The 17,778-nt window shown below is 42.8% G+C and overlaps 1 protein-coding gene across 1 annotated transcript; it reads right to left on the bottom strand.

Moving 5' to 3' along the window:
• Nucleotides 1–13,587: 13,587 nt before the first annotated feature.
• On the bottom strand, nucleotides 13,588–14,757 carry LOC117860719 (BTB/POZ and MATH domain-containing protein 2). The gene has a single exon (XM_034744089.1). It carries the CDS (start codon nucleotides 14,755–14,757, stop codon nucleotides 13,588–13,590), a length of 1,170 nt encoding a protein of 389 aa, XP_034599980.1.
• Between the last annotated feature and the right edge of the window lie 3,021 nt (nucleotides 14,758–17,778).

Below are 17,778 nucleotides of genomic sequence, written 5' to 3'. Positions count from 1 at the left end.
TTTAGATGGTTGAGTCTACCTTTTCATAATATTCTTCTTTTTGATCGATGGATACAGGTTGAGTTTTAAATTTGAAATTTGAGAGTGGACATGGAATACGATGCCTTATATTAGAAAATATATTAAGAATTTTTTATGGTTATTTGTATAGGTCAGGGACATCTAATACTCGGTACAAAATTGATATAAAATTGCCTGAAAAGTTATCACGAAAATTTTTTAATGTACTTTTCTGGTATAGGACATCATGTTATAAGTCAAATCATAAAATTTGAACTTAAAATTCAGCTTGTAGATGGAGAATTTTTTTTTTAATATGGGCTAGATTGGAGCAATTAAAATAGTTTAGAAGAGTAAATCGAATCTAGATTTTGTTCAGGGTTTAAACGAACAAGTAGACATATGATGTTGACCTGGATCTTCCAAGTGACATGGTAACCGAGCGTCCAACTATCAAGACTTACAAGATAAGTAAAGAAGTTGGCAATTGGATATGCCCTTCATGAGCAATGTAATGAACTAAAGTTTGGCGTGCAACTCATAGAGTGGTGTTCTAAAACAATATCATAGTAGAAGGCGGTATGCTCCACTTACAACACTCACACTTCATTGCCATGGGTTCCTGCTCCTGCAAAGTTCAAGATGCATATCTGGATATCCCTGTTTGGACATTCCATAGCCTAACAGATTCATCGTATGTAGTAAAGTCATTGTGAAACAGTGTCAATACAGAAAAAAAATCTATGCATATATTTGCTAACCTTGCTGGCAGAAATGATGAGCGAAGGCTTTAATACTTGAGTCCTTATATCCTTTATTGAACCACCATGGCCAACTTAAGCTCTGGAGAATATTGTGAGTGGAAATAATTATACTCCGAGTTCATGTCTTGATTCATAGTTTAGTATAATAATTTACTGGCATGCCTGGTCTCCTAACCGTATGTATAACTCAAATAGATTGTACATGTCTTCAACATACTATACCGCAGAAACTCTTGCATTGGAAAGGTAAAATTTGCTGTTGGTACTGATACATAGAAACAAACCATTACTTAATCAAACTAAATTCAAAAGACCGTCCTTGATCAAACTAAATTCATGTGGACTTCTTGAATGGGGCAACATAGATGAACTGGTATGTGTCAAGTAAGCAACTGAAGTGTTGAACTGTGTAAACAAAGCTTCATTCAAGTTCGCAATAGAAATATAGACAAGTCGGGTACTAGACCTTAGCAAACTTCGGTAGCACAATTATTGACTCGAATGATCCCATTGCTTCCTCGTACCACTAATAGTGGTAAACTATCAACATGGTCACAAACCCAGCTTAGAAAGTAGAATGAATCATCCTTCTGACATAGATAGGCATCACGAGCATTAGAGAAAGCACATTCCCAAACTTACATTATCAAACAGCCATTTACATTATCTTTCTTACATCCTCATCAAATATGCTTGTAGAAGAGAAAAACTAACATTCTCAAGGCAATGGTAAGTTGTCACCTACAAGGTACGATAAGAGACTTATCAACACGCATGAGGTGAAAGTTGCATTGACTCATCAGAAGTGGCTTGATAAGATTATTTGTATTTAATGCAGTACTGCTAGTATCCCATACCAGGAAAAGTTACAGCCACTCATCAAATGAATCAAAATATGAGGACTCCACCATAATTCCATGAAACATAGAACAAATGTCAGCAGACAGGGGCGGATCCAGGGCCCGGGCTGCCCGGGCTGCAGCCCGGGGCGAGACCATGGAGTCCCTTTAACCTATGTGCTGTTTAGCCTAACAAAATGAGGCTTAGGAGACAAAATTAGACTATTTTAGGTGTGATTCAACAGCTCAGTCCGGGGCGCAGTCCCGTTCTGGATCCGCCCCTGTCAGTAGAGATTATATAAAACTCAAATTCCTAAAATGCAATGGAAAGTCCTCACTTTTGATGGAATCTAAAACCAAAGAGGCTCTACTTTCAAAATTTTCACCACGAAAAGTCATAGCTTTCACTTGCCATTCATCATCAAGAACTCAGAAAAACTCAATAATCACATCAAGTAGGAAGTGGGGGCGCAGGTGGGGGAACAAGAAAGAGGAAGTCAGTCGCTTACACGATTACTGCCAACTATGGCGAAGGTCGTAGTAGTGCACATCCATGAGTTGAATCAATGCCATAGAGTGGGCACATCCCCTCCGTGAGTTTGCCACAGGGCTTATGCAAACCGCTTCCAGCAAGATGATTGGCCAACCCCAACATCAACTCACAACCCAGCCTCTTCACTGGGGCCAGCTCCGACATGATAGGCAGCAGTTGTGGAATATAATGTTCAGCACTGTCAGGGGCTCTAGCTCCACTCTTTCTTCCTATTCCTCCTATTGCTCCTTCTTTTTCATTGAAAATAGCTTGGGCTTCGGGTTAGCGGCTTCAGCATGCGTGAGTGGTGGCAACAGGGGTGCTAAGCTCATGCACTGACCTGGTTCGGCGAGGCTGGGTTGGTGCCTCATTGCAGCATTTAGGGATTTAACGAGTAGTGCAATGTAGCACATGTAAATAAATAGACTATTAGCAAAATGGATGGAAATTGGATGGGGTTATGCACACTTCGATAAAATTATTTCAAACCTTATCTAGAACATAGAAAGGGAATCTATATATAATATTAATTGGAGTAAAATTAAAGTACACAACATTTTACGGCGTAGTGTGTTAGTAATGTTGCGGTAGACGGGATGGGGCTTCACACAAGGATAGAAATGGTTTTTGTCTGGACCCAGGTGTCGAATACCCAAGTTCCAATTGTGCTTGTTGTACTTGTCCCATGATCAGTACGCAAGTACACACAATATCATGATATTACAACCGTACACAACTTTATTACATCGGGATACAAACCAGGGTGTGAGTACAACGATATTACAGTACTTTTATTACAGCGGAAACTTAAACAACATGAGTCTTTTATTTAGGTAGCGAGCCCAACTATCCGCAGGCAACTGACTGGATATACGCTTAGAAAGGTCCAACGTTGAGGTCTCCGAACCTGGAGGCAAGAAACTGAACCTCAAGAGGCATCTCATCCTCGAACTCTGTATTTTAAATTTTAGCAACAAGTACAAAGTTTGTGCTCACAAAACTTCGAGTGTATAGAAAAATCCTATTATACATGCAAGGTAATCAAGGAGGGCTGATAGGTTCTCTAGCACTAGGCTGCATTTTAATTAAATTCATCATTTTACACATATTTTGTAAATTAGTTTTATATATTTAAAATAGACTGTCAATACCAAACATGACTCACCATTTCCCATACCGCGTTAGATCTTCGACCAACTATATAGGCTGCCATGGAGGATGGAAGTCGGAAGAGGCTTTGAGGTGTGCCAACATACAGTTGCCAAGTCCTAATATAACGACCGTTCTTGATAGGCTAAGCAAAACAGCAACTTTCAGCACTCTCCCTGTCCCTGTTAGTAGAACTTAGAAGATGACAATTTGGATGCAAGGATTGTAATACTGCTATTTTCTGTCGGAAAAAATTTATACAACTCAACAAAAACATGAAATTGTAAAATCATTTTCAAAACTTAAATCTTTTTATAGTTAGATTTCTCAAAGTTTCACGGGAACATTTCTAAATCTAAGACATGAACAAGACCAAAGGGCGCATCTAGAAACCTAGGGAAGTGGTAGTACTTAGAGTCAAAGAAAAGACAGTGATACTATTCAAAAGAATCAAATTTAATTTTAGTTTCTTTAAAGATTGACACAACATTGCATATAGTACATCCCAAATTTTCCAGTTCTCTATGATATGTTGTTCTAGCGCGCATGCCGATTGTTGATTGGATAACTACTCATGTGTCTATTTTTAAAAACTTAGAAGCATAAGTTTTCATTGCAGCTGCTCTCTCTCTCTCTCTCTCTCTCTCTCTCTCTCTCTCTCTCTCTCTCTCTCTCTGAAAGCTGAGCTTTGGATATTTGAACATTAAGGAATGAATTTAATTGTTTGTTTTGACTACTTTGCGTAGCCATTAAAAACGTGACACACAAGATTTTTTTTTGTATATATGTATATGTATCGAATCAACAGGAGCATCCATTGCATTACCTTCATTTAATGTTACATATCCTATGATAACAGTTGCAAATCTAACTCAACCAAACAGGATTCAGAGTTCCCAACAAAAAAACACACATTAACTTCATCAGATTTTTGCGAATCGCGACCACAGCAAGTGGTCAGTCAAGCTTGCATTGTCATCACCTACATGTATCGAATCATCACGGCGCAGATGGCATCACTCGTTGCTGGATTGCAATAATCCAACCTTATCTATCAGGTTTAAAGTGGTGATTTGGCCAGGAGCATGATTGGCAAATGGTGCTTGCTGGATCCTAATCATGTTCTTGTCAGCTATATTCTTGGCCTCCGAGATCTCTTCCAGTGTAAACTTCATCCCCGTAGCTTTCATGAAGCGGATCTACGGCGCCATGAATCAACAAGAAAACTCCAACGGAGTCAGACGCATGGAAAGAACACGAATTTCAAGTGCTTCGGTGATGCATCGTACCTTCTTTCCTGGCCAGCGAGGGAAGCCGTTCTCGCGGCAGAGGCGCTGGAGGTAGATTGTGCTGGTGTTCAGCTCCGATGCAGCATCCTTCATCTTCAGGTGGAGGAGACCACGGACATCGGACCACTCTGGGTGTGAAACCTGACGCCTTGTTCTCTGGCCGGCCATGGTGGTGACTCTCTGGGTGTTTTCTCTTAATTGCTACAGCGTTTGAGGATTCAAGATGCGACTTGGCTTCTGGTAGAGAGGAGAGCGTGTGGGTTTATATGGAGAAAGAGCGTCCTGATGGGCTGCTAGCGGCGTTTCTAGGGTTCCATTTTCCTGCAGCCACTGGAAGAATAGTCTCATGGCCGTTGGATCCGCATCATATCACACGGTGCTGAGCTATCATTAACTCACACTATCTTTACAATCCCTGGCAGCTAAACCTGTTTTGGATTATTAGCAGGAATCGAGTGTGTCCATAAATGCCAGGCGGTACCAGGGTAGCCGGCCCATTGTATTTGATTACTAACCCAGGTGTGAAAAATGCATGAAGTTTCAACGGTAAAAAAAATAGCTTTACAGCTGCAGTATATCTCGTTCACATTTGAAACTTTCGGGGATATATTAATATATCTACTGTTTTGTATGCATGTTTAAACTTGTACTTGTCACACCCCAAAAGAAATAGATTAACTCTCTATGTTCCATTTAGAAAGTACATGATTTATGATTATAAATCTTAAATGTTTGTGTGCCTAACTGGAAGGCGTATTGGAGCAAATACGCTTTATATGTTGGAAACTGTAAAAGTAGCCAAAGTTTGACCAGGAGTTTTGAAGAGAGGCAAAGGGTTTAGTTTTCTAACCATTGCTCGGATGGATGATTGAATACTGTGGTTGCGTAGAGCTCGTCGAATGCAATTCGTTTGACTATCATAATTCATGTGCATCATTTTCAGTTCGGATCATGAAGTTCTGGATGTTGCTAGTTTTATGTAAATACTCTTTGTACAGTTTTATTAAATGAAAATGAGATCAGTTGGGGTTCTCCCCTCCTATTGCCTTGAAAAAAAGATGTTGCTAGTTTTACGTTTGGCTGCTACAGTAACACGCGGTTATAGTAACCCGAGCCGAACTCCCATGCCGAGTCCTTTTTCTTTTTTCCCTAGCTGGGCCCCACACCTTTTTCCAAACCCTAAACCCCTACGTCCCTTCACCCAATGCGCCACCACCCTTTGCTATCCTCCAAAGGGGAGAGAGGGGTCAAGAGAAGGGAGGAAAATTGGGTACGTGGCCTCCAGTTATATCTTTTTAGTGGAGCTATGCTAACAGATTTTTAGATTAAGATTTATCTCGAGATTAGCCTATGATGATTTTAGCTCTGGTTTTGAATTATTAGAAATATGTATGTTTTAAAGTTAATTTTCATATGGCATAAGATTAGAATTGTTTAGTCATCATGATTAAAAGAAATAAAAAAGAGAAACGCTGCTGCTCTTGTTGTTCGTCGGTTCCTGGCGTAAGAGGGATATACATATTGTTTGTGTATGTTTGTTTGAGTTGTATATACTGAGTTCATGATACTAAACATGTGGTATTGCTCTAGATCGTTCCTAGTGCCTTTTGCATCACCACTTTCAGGCAAGTAAATATAGCTGTGGTTTTGCTACAGCTCTGACTTGTTGTTTACCCTACCTAAACTTTAAAATTTAGAACCTTGATCAAACCAATATGATCTAATTAATTGAAGCTTAAATTATTCTTTTAAATGACTTAAATATGTTCATAAATATTGAGCTTGTTTCTATGTCTTCCATCATGAGGTATGTGGTTTGTTTATGTTTGTGGATGTGACATGGCATATGTGGCGTGTTTTCTTGCAATTCCGACATGTTATTGCATCATGTGTAGTTGCCAGGTCGGTGAGAAAGTCATATAACTATTCTGGAGTGCACTATAGCTAGGTCAGTGAAAAAGTTATATAACTTGTTGCCCGAGTAAGGGTATGATGCATCTTCATACCTTGTTTGGTATGGATGCAGTGGACATAGCATTTGTATTGCATTTGCAGTCATTTATGTTTATTTAAATTTAAGTGTTTATGTTGGAATAAAAGTGGATATGAGTAGTATCACTGGTTCCGAAGGTCATATATGGTTGCGGTTTGATTGAAGATAACTGATCTTGATTCATTATTCATGTTCTTTCATGTGTCTGTATAAATTGATGTCGAATGAACTTGTAGTTTAAATGACCTGTTAAAGCAGTTTTGCTAGCTGAGATTTATTCTCACACCACTATATTTTCCTAAGTGCTTGAGTTGATGCTTTGCGTGAAGGGATGGCTTTAGGTGCACATCATCACTTCTTTGTTCCACAATAATGACTCCTTTGTTTTGCTGTAACGAACATAGTGTAGACCTTGTGGTGACCCTTCATGGTTCCATAATAATGAGTGTGGATGACTTTGTTAAATTGCTCATTAAATGCTAGTGTGTGATTTATCTCTATATATCATTTATCTTGTTGCTTGCGTATTTTACTCTATATATGAGGTTAAGCTGCTGAGTTTTTGTACTCCAGCATATGAGAATGACGTTTAGTGACATATTGAGCCTTTGTGGCAGTTACAATACTTAGTTTACGAGGGTAGTCAATCAATGGTATGTGACTACTTGAGCACTTCTTTTCATTGTAATAAGGCATTCCACCATCCTACTTGTACAAGTTATTGTTTACTATATTATTGAACAGTGGTCACTAATACTTGGATGTTAGAAATGACAAGACATCATTTGGGTAGAATATAAAAAATACATACTGTTATTTTTTGTTTCCATTTGGCACTGCTAGACTTCTTTGGAACGAAATATTCTACAACTTTATCATTTATTTTATAATCATTCCCCTACATTTTGTTTGCAACAAATATATTTCCCAAAACTGCACTTTTATAATGCATCTTGATGCTACCACTTAAGTTTATTTGTCCAATACAAAAGAGTTTCCTTGATAAAATTGTTGAAATAAAACAAGGATTTAATTAACTAAAACAGTGAAGTGCAGTATACTATAATGTTTTTTTTAAAAGAAGTGTGGCTTCATTAATAAAAATATTTTATGATAGTTTATGCAACAATAATATTTACTCTAAAAAGTGTTATATAGCAAACTGTTGGTATCGTCTAAGTATAGAACTAAATATGCATCATGTATCATCAAATATTTAATCTCAGAATTAAGATGCTACAATATTCAGAAACACAATTTTCTATTTCAGATCTAAACATTGTAGCAACTATTTTGCATTCTAATGGCTTCAAACAAAAACCAGTTCCCTCTGTAGTGTTCTACCTTATCTCTATAATACGAATCCTGGGCTCATAGCGGGGATTCTCTAGCATTTCAGCGAGCCACGTCGCCTCATTCTTGTAGCTGTCGGATTTTGATCGAACCGTCCAAAAGCGGACACCGAAGCCAGAGACGAATCCTCTCGAACCCGCACGTCGTCTCCGCCTAAAGCACGGCCCCGCCGCCGGCCGCCGCCGTCCACAGTCCACTTGCCTGCCGTTGGGGTCACCGACCTCGTCCGCCGACGCCAACTCGATCCCTTCCCCTTGCCAGAGCAGCCGTTTGGTCCCTTGCCCACCTTGATCAGTCTCCGTCCCCCACCCCGCGCGGCCTCCGATTTGCCGGGTGCCGTCACTTGGGCCATCGCCGCTCGCCACCTCCCTTTCCCATCCCATCCCCTCTACTTCGAGGTCGCCCTGCTGACGAGGTCAAGCTTGCCGACGACCCTGTCGCCCTTCCGCCACCCAGGTCCTCATTGAGCATCGCGCATCCCAGCTTCTTGGTCCGCGTGCCGCCCCCTTGCCCAGCCACCCAGGTACCCCCTTCTTCTTCAGGTCGAGCACGAGGAAGTGCTCGTCGTCCACTGGCTGCGGGCCACCGTACCGTACTCCTGGAGGAAGAGGCGGACGCGGCGGTCGCCCGTGGACGGGCAGGAAGAGTGTGCAGCGGACGGTGGTGGATTTGGCGGTCGTCGGTGCCGGCGGGCACGGGAGGAACGTGGAGGCGAGGGCGCCGAGCAGCCGTCGCCTCGATTGCAGGAAGAGAAGCAGGGCTGGCGGACACGACGAGCGCTCTGTTTGCTGCGGCGGCAGCCTCCCATTGCGGTGACCGTGTGCTGCGCACGCTGCCACCGTCTTGCTGCCATGTGCTCACAAATTGTTCGACGGAACCATGTTGACAAGATATTGTGCATACAGCACCAGCAGAGTACCATCGTAATAAGTACAGCTTCTGAGTCCGTGTCTTCATTTGTGGCATGCTCTTTGTCAAAAGTGAAAGCTGGGCTGAAGACCTACCATGACATCTGAGATGGAAATAAACCAATTTTGTCTTACAAAATTCAGGTTAAACCACAATGTCAGAAGTGCCCACATTCACATCAAATTGGAAGTTTTCAATTTGTTTACGTGCCACTATTGCTGGTGGATGTCGCTGATGCTTCACCTGTATGCAAGTTGCTGTGGACTCAATGCCACATTTACATCATGTTTGGGTTTAAGGGCCATTCCATCAGAGAAGATGATTCAGGATCAGACCATGACACAAACCAAACAGAAATGAGGTATCTTCGGATGCGGAGGCGAGGCTTGCCAATATCTGTTTGCCAATATCACAGAAATTCAAATAAGGTTCTCAATCAAGATGTTTGCCAACATCTGTGCTTAAATGTGAAACCGATAAATTGGCATGGCTAAGCAATGAAATTCTTCATGCTTCTACACTGCAGTTTTACACGTCTTTGTTGGTAACACCAACCGGGATTAAAAGTGTCTTTAGTCCTGATTGGTAACACCAACCGGGACTAAAGCCTCTCTGAGCTTTAGTCTTGGTTGGTAATACCAACCGGAACTAAAGGAGTTTTCACGTACCACGAAATTTAGACACGGGACTAAAACCTCTTTAGTCCCGGATAAAAAATGATCGAGATTTTTGTTGAGGATGGAAGGTCGTTTTTCTACTTGTGAATCCTATTGTTGAGATATTAATTAGAGCGTCCTCAATATAGCTATAAGATTTTCCATGTGACTATACATAGTGCAATAGATAATAGATGCAATGAATATATTTATTAAGACTAAGATATAGGATCCTAGTCTTGAGATATCAAAACACTAATGCATGCAGGATATCATACAAGTGGATAACTTATAAGATGATACATTTATATAGGAGATTGGCTGTTCTCCTATACAGTACTAGAAAAATGACTTCTCATCCTGAGGCTTAGTACGGGTCACTTTTGGACCCGGTACTAATGTTAGCATTAGTACCGGGTCCAAATTTAGGATCCCCGGAGGCCCTTTAGTACCGGGTGGAAGGTTACCTTCGTCCGCGCCTCACCTCCCTCCACCTTTTTAATTTACTGCACCGGTCGGCCCCTCCGCTACCTTATCCCCTCCCTCTCCCTCCGCTCTCCTTTGGCTCCCTCAGCTCCTTCTCCTCGCCTCCCTCAGCTCCCTCCACCGGCCCCCTTCCTACCTCTCCCCGACCTCCCCTCTCCGCTCACCCCTCACCTCGTGCCTAAGGCGAGGAGGGCGGCGGGGCGAGGCGTGGCGGCGGCCATCAGGCGGAGGCGGCAGCCATCTTGCGGCGGTGGCGGCATCGGAGGAGCGGCGGGGACGGAGGAGCGGCGGGGCGGGCGGAGGGCGGCAGCGGCAGTGGGGCTGGTGGATGCAGTAGGCGGCGGTGGGAGGCGGAGAAGGGGTGGCGGAGGAGGCCGGCGGAGGCGGAGGAGGGGTGGAGGAGGCGGAGGAGTGGGCAGGGCAGGGGGGTTGGGGGGGCAGGGCTAGAGGGGCCGGATGGGGATTTTGGTTTTTTTTAATTTTTTTAATACCCTTTAATACCGGTTATTTTAACCGGTACTAAAGGACCCCCTCTAGTACCGAATTGCTAGTACCGGTTGCGAAACGGGTACTAGAGGGGAGTTCCCAACCGGTACTAGAGCCGTTTTCTCTAGTAATGATATAAACCCCTTAAACAAATAAGAGATACCTATTTGTAGATTATTTGTAAGAAGAAAACTCAGACCCCTACTCATGGACACTGTGATCAAGAGAGCAACTGCTGTTCTCTTTGTTGTTGCAATCCTGTCTTCTGTCTCCCCATACAGCCTAGCTGGTGGATGTAGGCACCGTCCATTCTTTTACCTTTTTGTTCTTTAGTATACCAAGGTAATTTTCATTATTGTGTTTTTGCATCTGCAGGCTTTGGATGCAACCGTAATACAAAGTGCGTCAGCATCCTTCACAACGGAACTATGTAGAGATGAAATGTGCACCTCTGAATGCAAATCCCATGACCACCCTAGCGGTAATGCCTACTGTACATCTCTAGGGAATCGCAAGTGGGACTGCTGCTGCCCAGAGCAGTAATATATAATAAAATCTGATGACCTACAAAAATAAAGGAATAGTTATGTATTCCGTAGATTAATTCATGCTACATGAAACAAACGTATTTAACCTGGCGGGTTCGGCAGCCAGCTAGGGTGACCACGTACGTAGGCTGAAATTCTTCCAATAGCTAGTGGGTTTAGCAATGTCCAACACATTTTGCTTTAAGGTTCTCTCGTTATCAAGAAATCATCCTAAGCATCCAAATTTATCGTGGCAGGTTCGGTGGCCAGCTAGGGTGGCCATGTAGGCTAAAAAATTTTCAGCCATCGGATGGCCATCCAATGGCTAGTGGGTTAGCAGTGTCCAACACATTTTGTGTTAAGGTCCTCTCGTTATTAAGAAATCATCATGCGCTTCCAAATTTATTACTAGACATTTTGCGTTAAGATCCTCGTATTATTAAAAAATCATCCCGCGCTTCCAAATATATATATTACTATAGAATGGCCATCAAATGGCCAGTGGCGTGCCCAAGGCATTTTGCGCTAAGGTCCTCTAATTATTAAGAAATCATCCCACTTTTCCAAATATATTACTAGGCATTTTGCGTTAAGGCCATCCAATAGCTAGTGGGTTAGTAGTGTCCAAGGCATTTTGCGTTAAGGTTCTCACATTATCAAGAAATTATCCCACGCTTCCAATCATATTACTAGCTATTTTGCGTTAAGATTCCCGCATTATCAAGAAATCATCCCGTGCTTCCAAATATATATATTGCGTAGTACTATAGAATGGACATCTAATGGCTAGTGGCTTAGAAGTGCCCAAGATATTTTGCGTTAAGGTCCTCATGTTATCAAGAAATCATCCCATTCTTCCAAATATATTACTAGGTATTTTTGTGTTAAGGTCCTCACGTTATAAACAAATCATCCCGCACTTCTAAATATATTAGAATATATGAAAGTGGCAGCTAGCCATGCTAGCCACATCAGCGGAAATTCTTTCAGCCATCGAGTGGGCATCCAATTGTTAGTGGCTTAGCTGTGCCCAAGATATTTTATGTTAAGATACTCGTATTATCAAGAAATCATCCAGCACTTCCAAATATATTACTAGGTATTTTGCGTTAAGATCCTTGCATCATCAAGAAATCATACCGTGCTTCCAAATATACTACTAGAGAATGGCTATCCAATAGCTAGTGCTTAGCCGTCCCTAAGGCATTTTGCATTAAGGTCTTCTCATTATCAAGAAATCATCCCATGCTAACAAATATACATCTCGCGCTTCCAAATATAGGTGTCGGCTTCTCGTTCGCCTAGAACTCTCTCGACCTCAACCGTTTCTTCTTCACAGTGGAGAAAAAACCTCAACCTTCCTATCTTCTCCTCCCCTCTGCCCCGACCAATAGTGTTTTCTTGCCGGTGGCACGCTGCTCAAAGGTGGGCGCAAGGGGTCTGGCTGGGCCACGCGGGTAGATAGCTGCGGCGGCGCACAATTGGTGCAACAGCAAGCGACGGGATGGTGGACGGGAGCAAACGTTGTCGATCTGACTACACACGTCCACTGAGGGGGCAGCTGTTCCCACTTGTTATCTTTTGACCACAGGCGTCCGCACACGTTTACCACTCCTCGCGCCATTCCTCTCTCTCCACCTCGCATCCCTCCCATTCCCCATAGCTCTCTACCTCACGACACGGTGGCAACCTCGTGCGATCCTTCTTGGCGATGCCAGGAGGGGGGAGAGCACGGACACGTGGGGCACCACCGTAGCCGCTCGCCGATGCAGGCCTCGCCCGCCGCCGAGGTAATTTGTTTTTTTTCTTTTATTTTTTCCAAAAAAGTTTCTCTAAGATTTGTTTCACGAATCTTTGTGACAAAACTTTTCTCACAAATTTTGTTTCAATTTTTTCATTTTCGTAGCATCTTTCCTAGATTTTCTTCAAATCTTTATGTCCAAAATGTTTATTTTCCAAATTTTTCTTATAGTTTTCTTTCTATTTTTTCCTAAAAGATTTCATTTATAAACTTTAGCTACAAATATTTTTGTACGATTTTTTAATAAATTTCTGTATATATTTTTCTTGTGATTTGAAAGTGGATGGACGAGGGAGATGTGAGTGAGAAGGACGGAGACAAACGCACGTGGGCAGAGGGGCCGGAGGCTGTCGAATCGACCGGACGGAAGCCTCCATCCGGTCGCCCGTAAATCAGCCGTGCCCAAAAATATATGTGATCCTTACCAAATTCTATTTAGATCTAGACCCTAATATGGGTAGATCTACCTTGAAAGAGAATAATATAATAGGCCAAAATATGAACACCGTGCTTAATCGAAATCTGCAACCCAAAGGTGATTTGCCAGTGACAATAAAAAAAAAGAGAAGAGATCGAGGAAGATGAAGGGAAGTTCTGTGCTACGATGAGGTAACAGAGGTGGTTTCTTGAGATAAACAAGGAATATGAAAAAATAGACAATAATTCTAGAACAAATATATAGAGACTTTCTTTCTAAATTACAACAGATTGCCCAGAATAATAGAGGTTATTAAGCCCATTACTTGATGTCATATTCACAAACTAAGATATTGTCCCCCCAAAGGATGAGCAGATGGAGAAAACTAAATTTTTCTTGCCCTAGCTGCCTTCTCATAGAGATCTACAAAGACAGCAGGACTTGATGATTTGAGGTCCTCATACCCATTGCTTGCAACCAAGTCTTCCAACTTACAGATGGTAGTCATGAATTCAACGCAAGCGCCTTTAAGCTTTTCGCAATTGTTCTGGTCTGCGAAGGCTAACATGGTTGCCACGGTCGAAACATCAAGGCTTTCGCAAAGCTTTGTCTCGCACACCGATCTCAGCCCTTGGACGTCATACCGATCCCCCGCCACCAGTAGATGCTTAGTGAGTTCTTTCTTCTCGTCGCCACCAAGGCCGTGGATGCAAGGAGACATCGAGTCGGCGTAGATGAAGTAGAGGAGCTCCTTGAAGACGGCAGGCTGCATGTCTTGCACGGTTATGTGACGTTCCCCTCTCTCTTCCCTCAGCGGACCATAGAATTGCGCCTTGAAAACTGGCGACCGGGCTGCTAGCACGACGGTATGAGCTGGGATAACCTCTCCTTGCACCTCAAAAGTCACGTCAGCTCCTTCCTTAGACTCTAGTAGGTTTGCGAAGTCTCGCGACAGGTTTCGATGGGGTGCCTCTACCACGGTGGTCGTCTTCATGATCTCCACCACCAATGGCTCGTTGACAACAGTGATTTCGCACTCGATCACGAGGCGGTCGTCGCGTAGGTACACTGAAGCTTCCAGTTCACTCCGCTTAAGGTACTTGTTTGTGGCGACTCCCCCGCCTTGTTGGTTTCTACTGGCGTCCACGGTGTTGAACGACAGCGGTACCTCCAGTTGCTGGATCACGGACGACGGCGCCCCTGTGGTCAGATCGACCAATCTGAAATCAAAGAGCGCTTTCACAACCACGTTCTTGGTCAGCAGCTCGAGGTAGAGTCCGGCGAAGCCTTTGCACTCCTCCCTGCCGTCTCCGTCCGGGTAGTATCGGAGGCACCAACTGTAGCCGCCGACTACGATGGTCGATGAACTGATGAAACTTCCGGCGAATCCCTTCAGTAGCTGCCGGTACCCGGTGACCTCGAACGAGAGGGTGCCCTGCGCTGTCCGCGGAACGCACCGGGACTCCACCCTCGTCGTTGGCATTGGCATGGCGAACTGATTCGACGAAGAAGACGACGACCTACCGTTGGAGGGGACGCCCAGGCTCGAACCCATGACGGCGACCTTGTCTCTAGTTGTATTACGGGAGTATCTCGTTGCGTCGAATTATATTATGCTGGTGCAGTGGTGCGTATCAAACTCGATGACGCAATAACAAAGTCGATCCAGAGTTCCACACCTAGATCCTGTGCGATATTAACTCGGATCGGGCAACTAGGATCCTGTCCCATGTAAAACTATCTCAGGTAGACCAATTTGATTGAAAAAATATTCACATCTACAACAGCGAAACAATACACAATAGAAATATATTTCTAATTTGATGTCCTTAATATATTTTCATACAAATTTTTTCAAACTTAAAATAATTTGACTTAAATAAATCTAGATGTAGATATATTTTGGGACAACTGAAGTACAACTATACGAAGTTAGTTTTGTTGTGAAATCACTAACCATATAAATAATTTTTTGGACAGAACTAAAAAAATCACAACCAATGCCTCTCGACTTAATCTATCTATCTATATACTCCCAATGCTAAGGTTCTAGTTGATCGGGAGTCGTCGACCGACCGGCCGATTCAATCACGCATCCTACATGCATTGAGCGCGCGATAATTAATGCTTCTCCCATCATAGAATATAGCTACATTTAGGTTTTTTCAAAGTCAATCTTTTTTAACTTTGACCAACAATATCTTTAAAAATAAGTTATTTCAGATAGAAAAGATTACATATTATGGTAGTTTGTTTCACGATAAATCTATTAACAAGTCTATGTCATTATTTCAATGTTTATAGTCAAAATTGGAAAGTTTTGATTTTGAAAAAGTCTTAACATAGCTATATTCTAGGATGGAGAGAGTACGTTGCTATCCTTCACAATGAAACCTTCCAAGTCGTTCTCTCTCTTCCTACTTCCTTCTCGTTCTCTTTCTCCATTCCTGCTCTCTTCCTGCGTTCATCTTCAGGTCCCGACAAGGTGAGGGCGATGCGCTCCGTGATGAGCATGCAGCTCCAAGAGTAGCGTCCTCCGGTGTGGCGCTCGCGAACTCAAGGAGCAGCTTCGAGGTCCGTGCAAATCCACGTATACCCTGGCTCTCTCCATCCAGATCCGGTGGAGGGGGCGACTTCCTCCTTGACTGCGGCGAGCCCCCGACCGGCATGCCGCGCTGAGCAGGCGCGACAGCGGGTGAGGCGGTGGGGTGCTGCGAGGCCGAGCTTTAATTTGTAACGCGGCGGGCACGGCGAGGCCCAGCGTGGGGGCGTGGCGGGGGCCACGGCAGCGGCTTGCGCGGTGGCACACGGCGCCGCCGGTCGGATTCGCATGTTGGCACGGCGAGCTCCACGCCGGCCCGCTTTTGTTTTAGTTTTGTTCTCAATTTTTTTGCCTTAATTTTTTCTTCCAAAATTTTTGGTTCTCAATTTTTTTCAGTTCGAATTTTTTCTCCAAAATTTTGTGTCAAAGTTTTGTTCAGAAACTTTGTTTCAAAAATTTCGTACATTAATTTGTCCCAAAATTTGTTCTATAAGTTTTTATATTAGTTTTCCATTAAATTTTGATTAGTGTATAAAATTTTTGTATATTATGTGTTCAGAATCATCCGTGACTAAGCGCGGGAGGACAATTCACTAGCATATTTCATCTGTGCTGCCTACTGATTTTTTGATCGAAATGCCGGCTACTGATTGTATGCCTCTAAGATTGAAATTCAGTTAAGCCAACCTACTATCTCACCTGTTTATGGTCTGCAGGCTGTGAATAGAGTATGGCGCTGGTGGCTTGCCTGTTCTGATCCGCTCCAACCGCGCGCCGTGTGCCATGGTCGCACAGATCACATGTTGGCAGGTGCTGTGCACCCTGGCTATGACATGAGCTCGCGAGGCCGCGACAGCGTAGTAATGTTACCTGCTTGGCAAGCTGCTCACACGAGACAACTGGAGATATCAAATTCACGAAAATTCGTATCATTCAAGCAGAGTTCAGCGTAGTATGGAAGGAAAGATCGGTATTTCTGGCACTATCACTTCTGCAGGTCCAGAGGATTCCCGTCACAAACCAAGCCACATCTTGTCTGTCAATGTGCCCCAATCTATCCATATTTATAAAATTATAATATGGCAATCAGCTCTATCGTCAAACAATGATTGCAAAATTAAGTTCCCATTCAGGGTACCAAGTTCTATCTGTAGAATGGTCCACTAAGAAGAAAGCTGTTGCCAATGGAACCTCTGATACAGAGCGCAGAATTGATTTCTGAAAATTTTGAACTACAGACGGCCACAAACATAGTGGCATTCTAAGTATTACCACAATACATTGCACTGTCCTGTGATGCAAACTCTTCTTTCCCTGAGAAGTGTCAGGATCTGTCTGTTCCATTAGATTAAGAGAAAATGATTCAAAATAAGTCCTAGACAGTGGTATATATAACACAATCGCACCAGGGCACAAGCACAGCGCAAACCAGCTGGTTCCTACTGCACCCTGATGCAGGATATGATTGCAGGCTCCAAATTCAAATAGAGTAAGTGGTGTAAATCAATAATTGCAGTACAATGTGTCAATTTTTAACTCTCCAAATTGGAAGGAAAATCTCCAATAATACTATGTAAATATCAAAGATCATATACAGTTTTCTTTCAAGGAACTAAGAATGTTATTAACATCTCAGGTAACTGGGCTGTTCAACCCATTAAAAGGTCTGATGTAGCATCTAAGAACACCGACACAAGCTTAATACAAATGCATTAGTATGTCTGCATGCAGGTAGAGTTTTCGAGGGCCCTAGATCCCATAATATGTCTACATAATAGAACATGTTCAAATTGACAATGAAATTTGCATCGGCACGTGATGGCAAGTTTATTCATGTTCGGCTAGTTAATTACTCATTCTCCCCAGGTGAAAGTACACGCAGCGATTTAAAAAAAATAAACACACAAAATGCCTTAGCCAGCAAATTGCAAATAAAATCCTAGAGTATTATTGAACCAGTGTAAATTCATAACATACCAGCCATATATATGTCCGAAATTGTAAGCATGGATGAAAAATAATGGAGAGGACAAC

The sequence above is a fragment of the Setaria viridis genome, chromosome 6, assembly GCF_005286985.2.
Source record: "Setaria viridis chromosome 6, Setaria_viridis_v4.0, whole genome shotgun sequence".
NCBI classification, from domain to species: Eukaryota; Viridiplantae; Streptophyta; class Magnoliopsida; order Poales; family Poaceae; genus Setaria; species Setaria viridis.
Note: the sequence above shows the minus strand (reverse complement) of the source record. Positions and strands in the feature narration are given on the sequence as shown.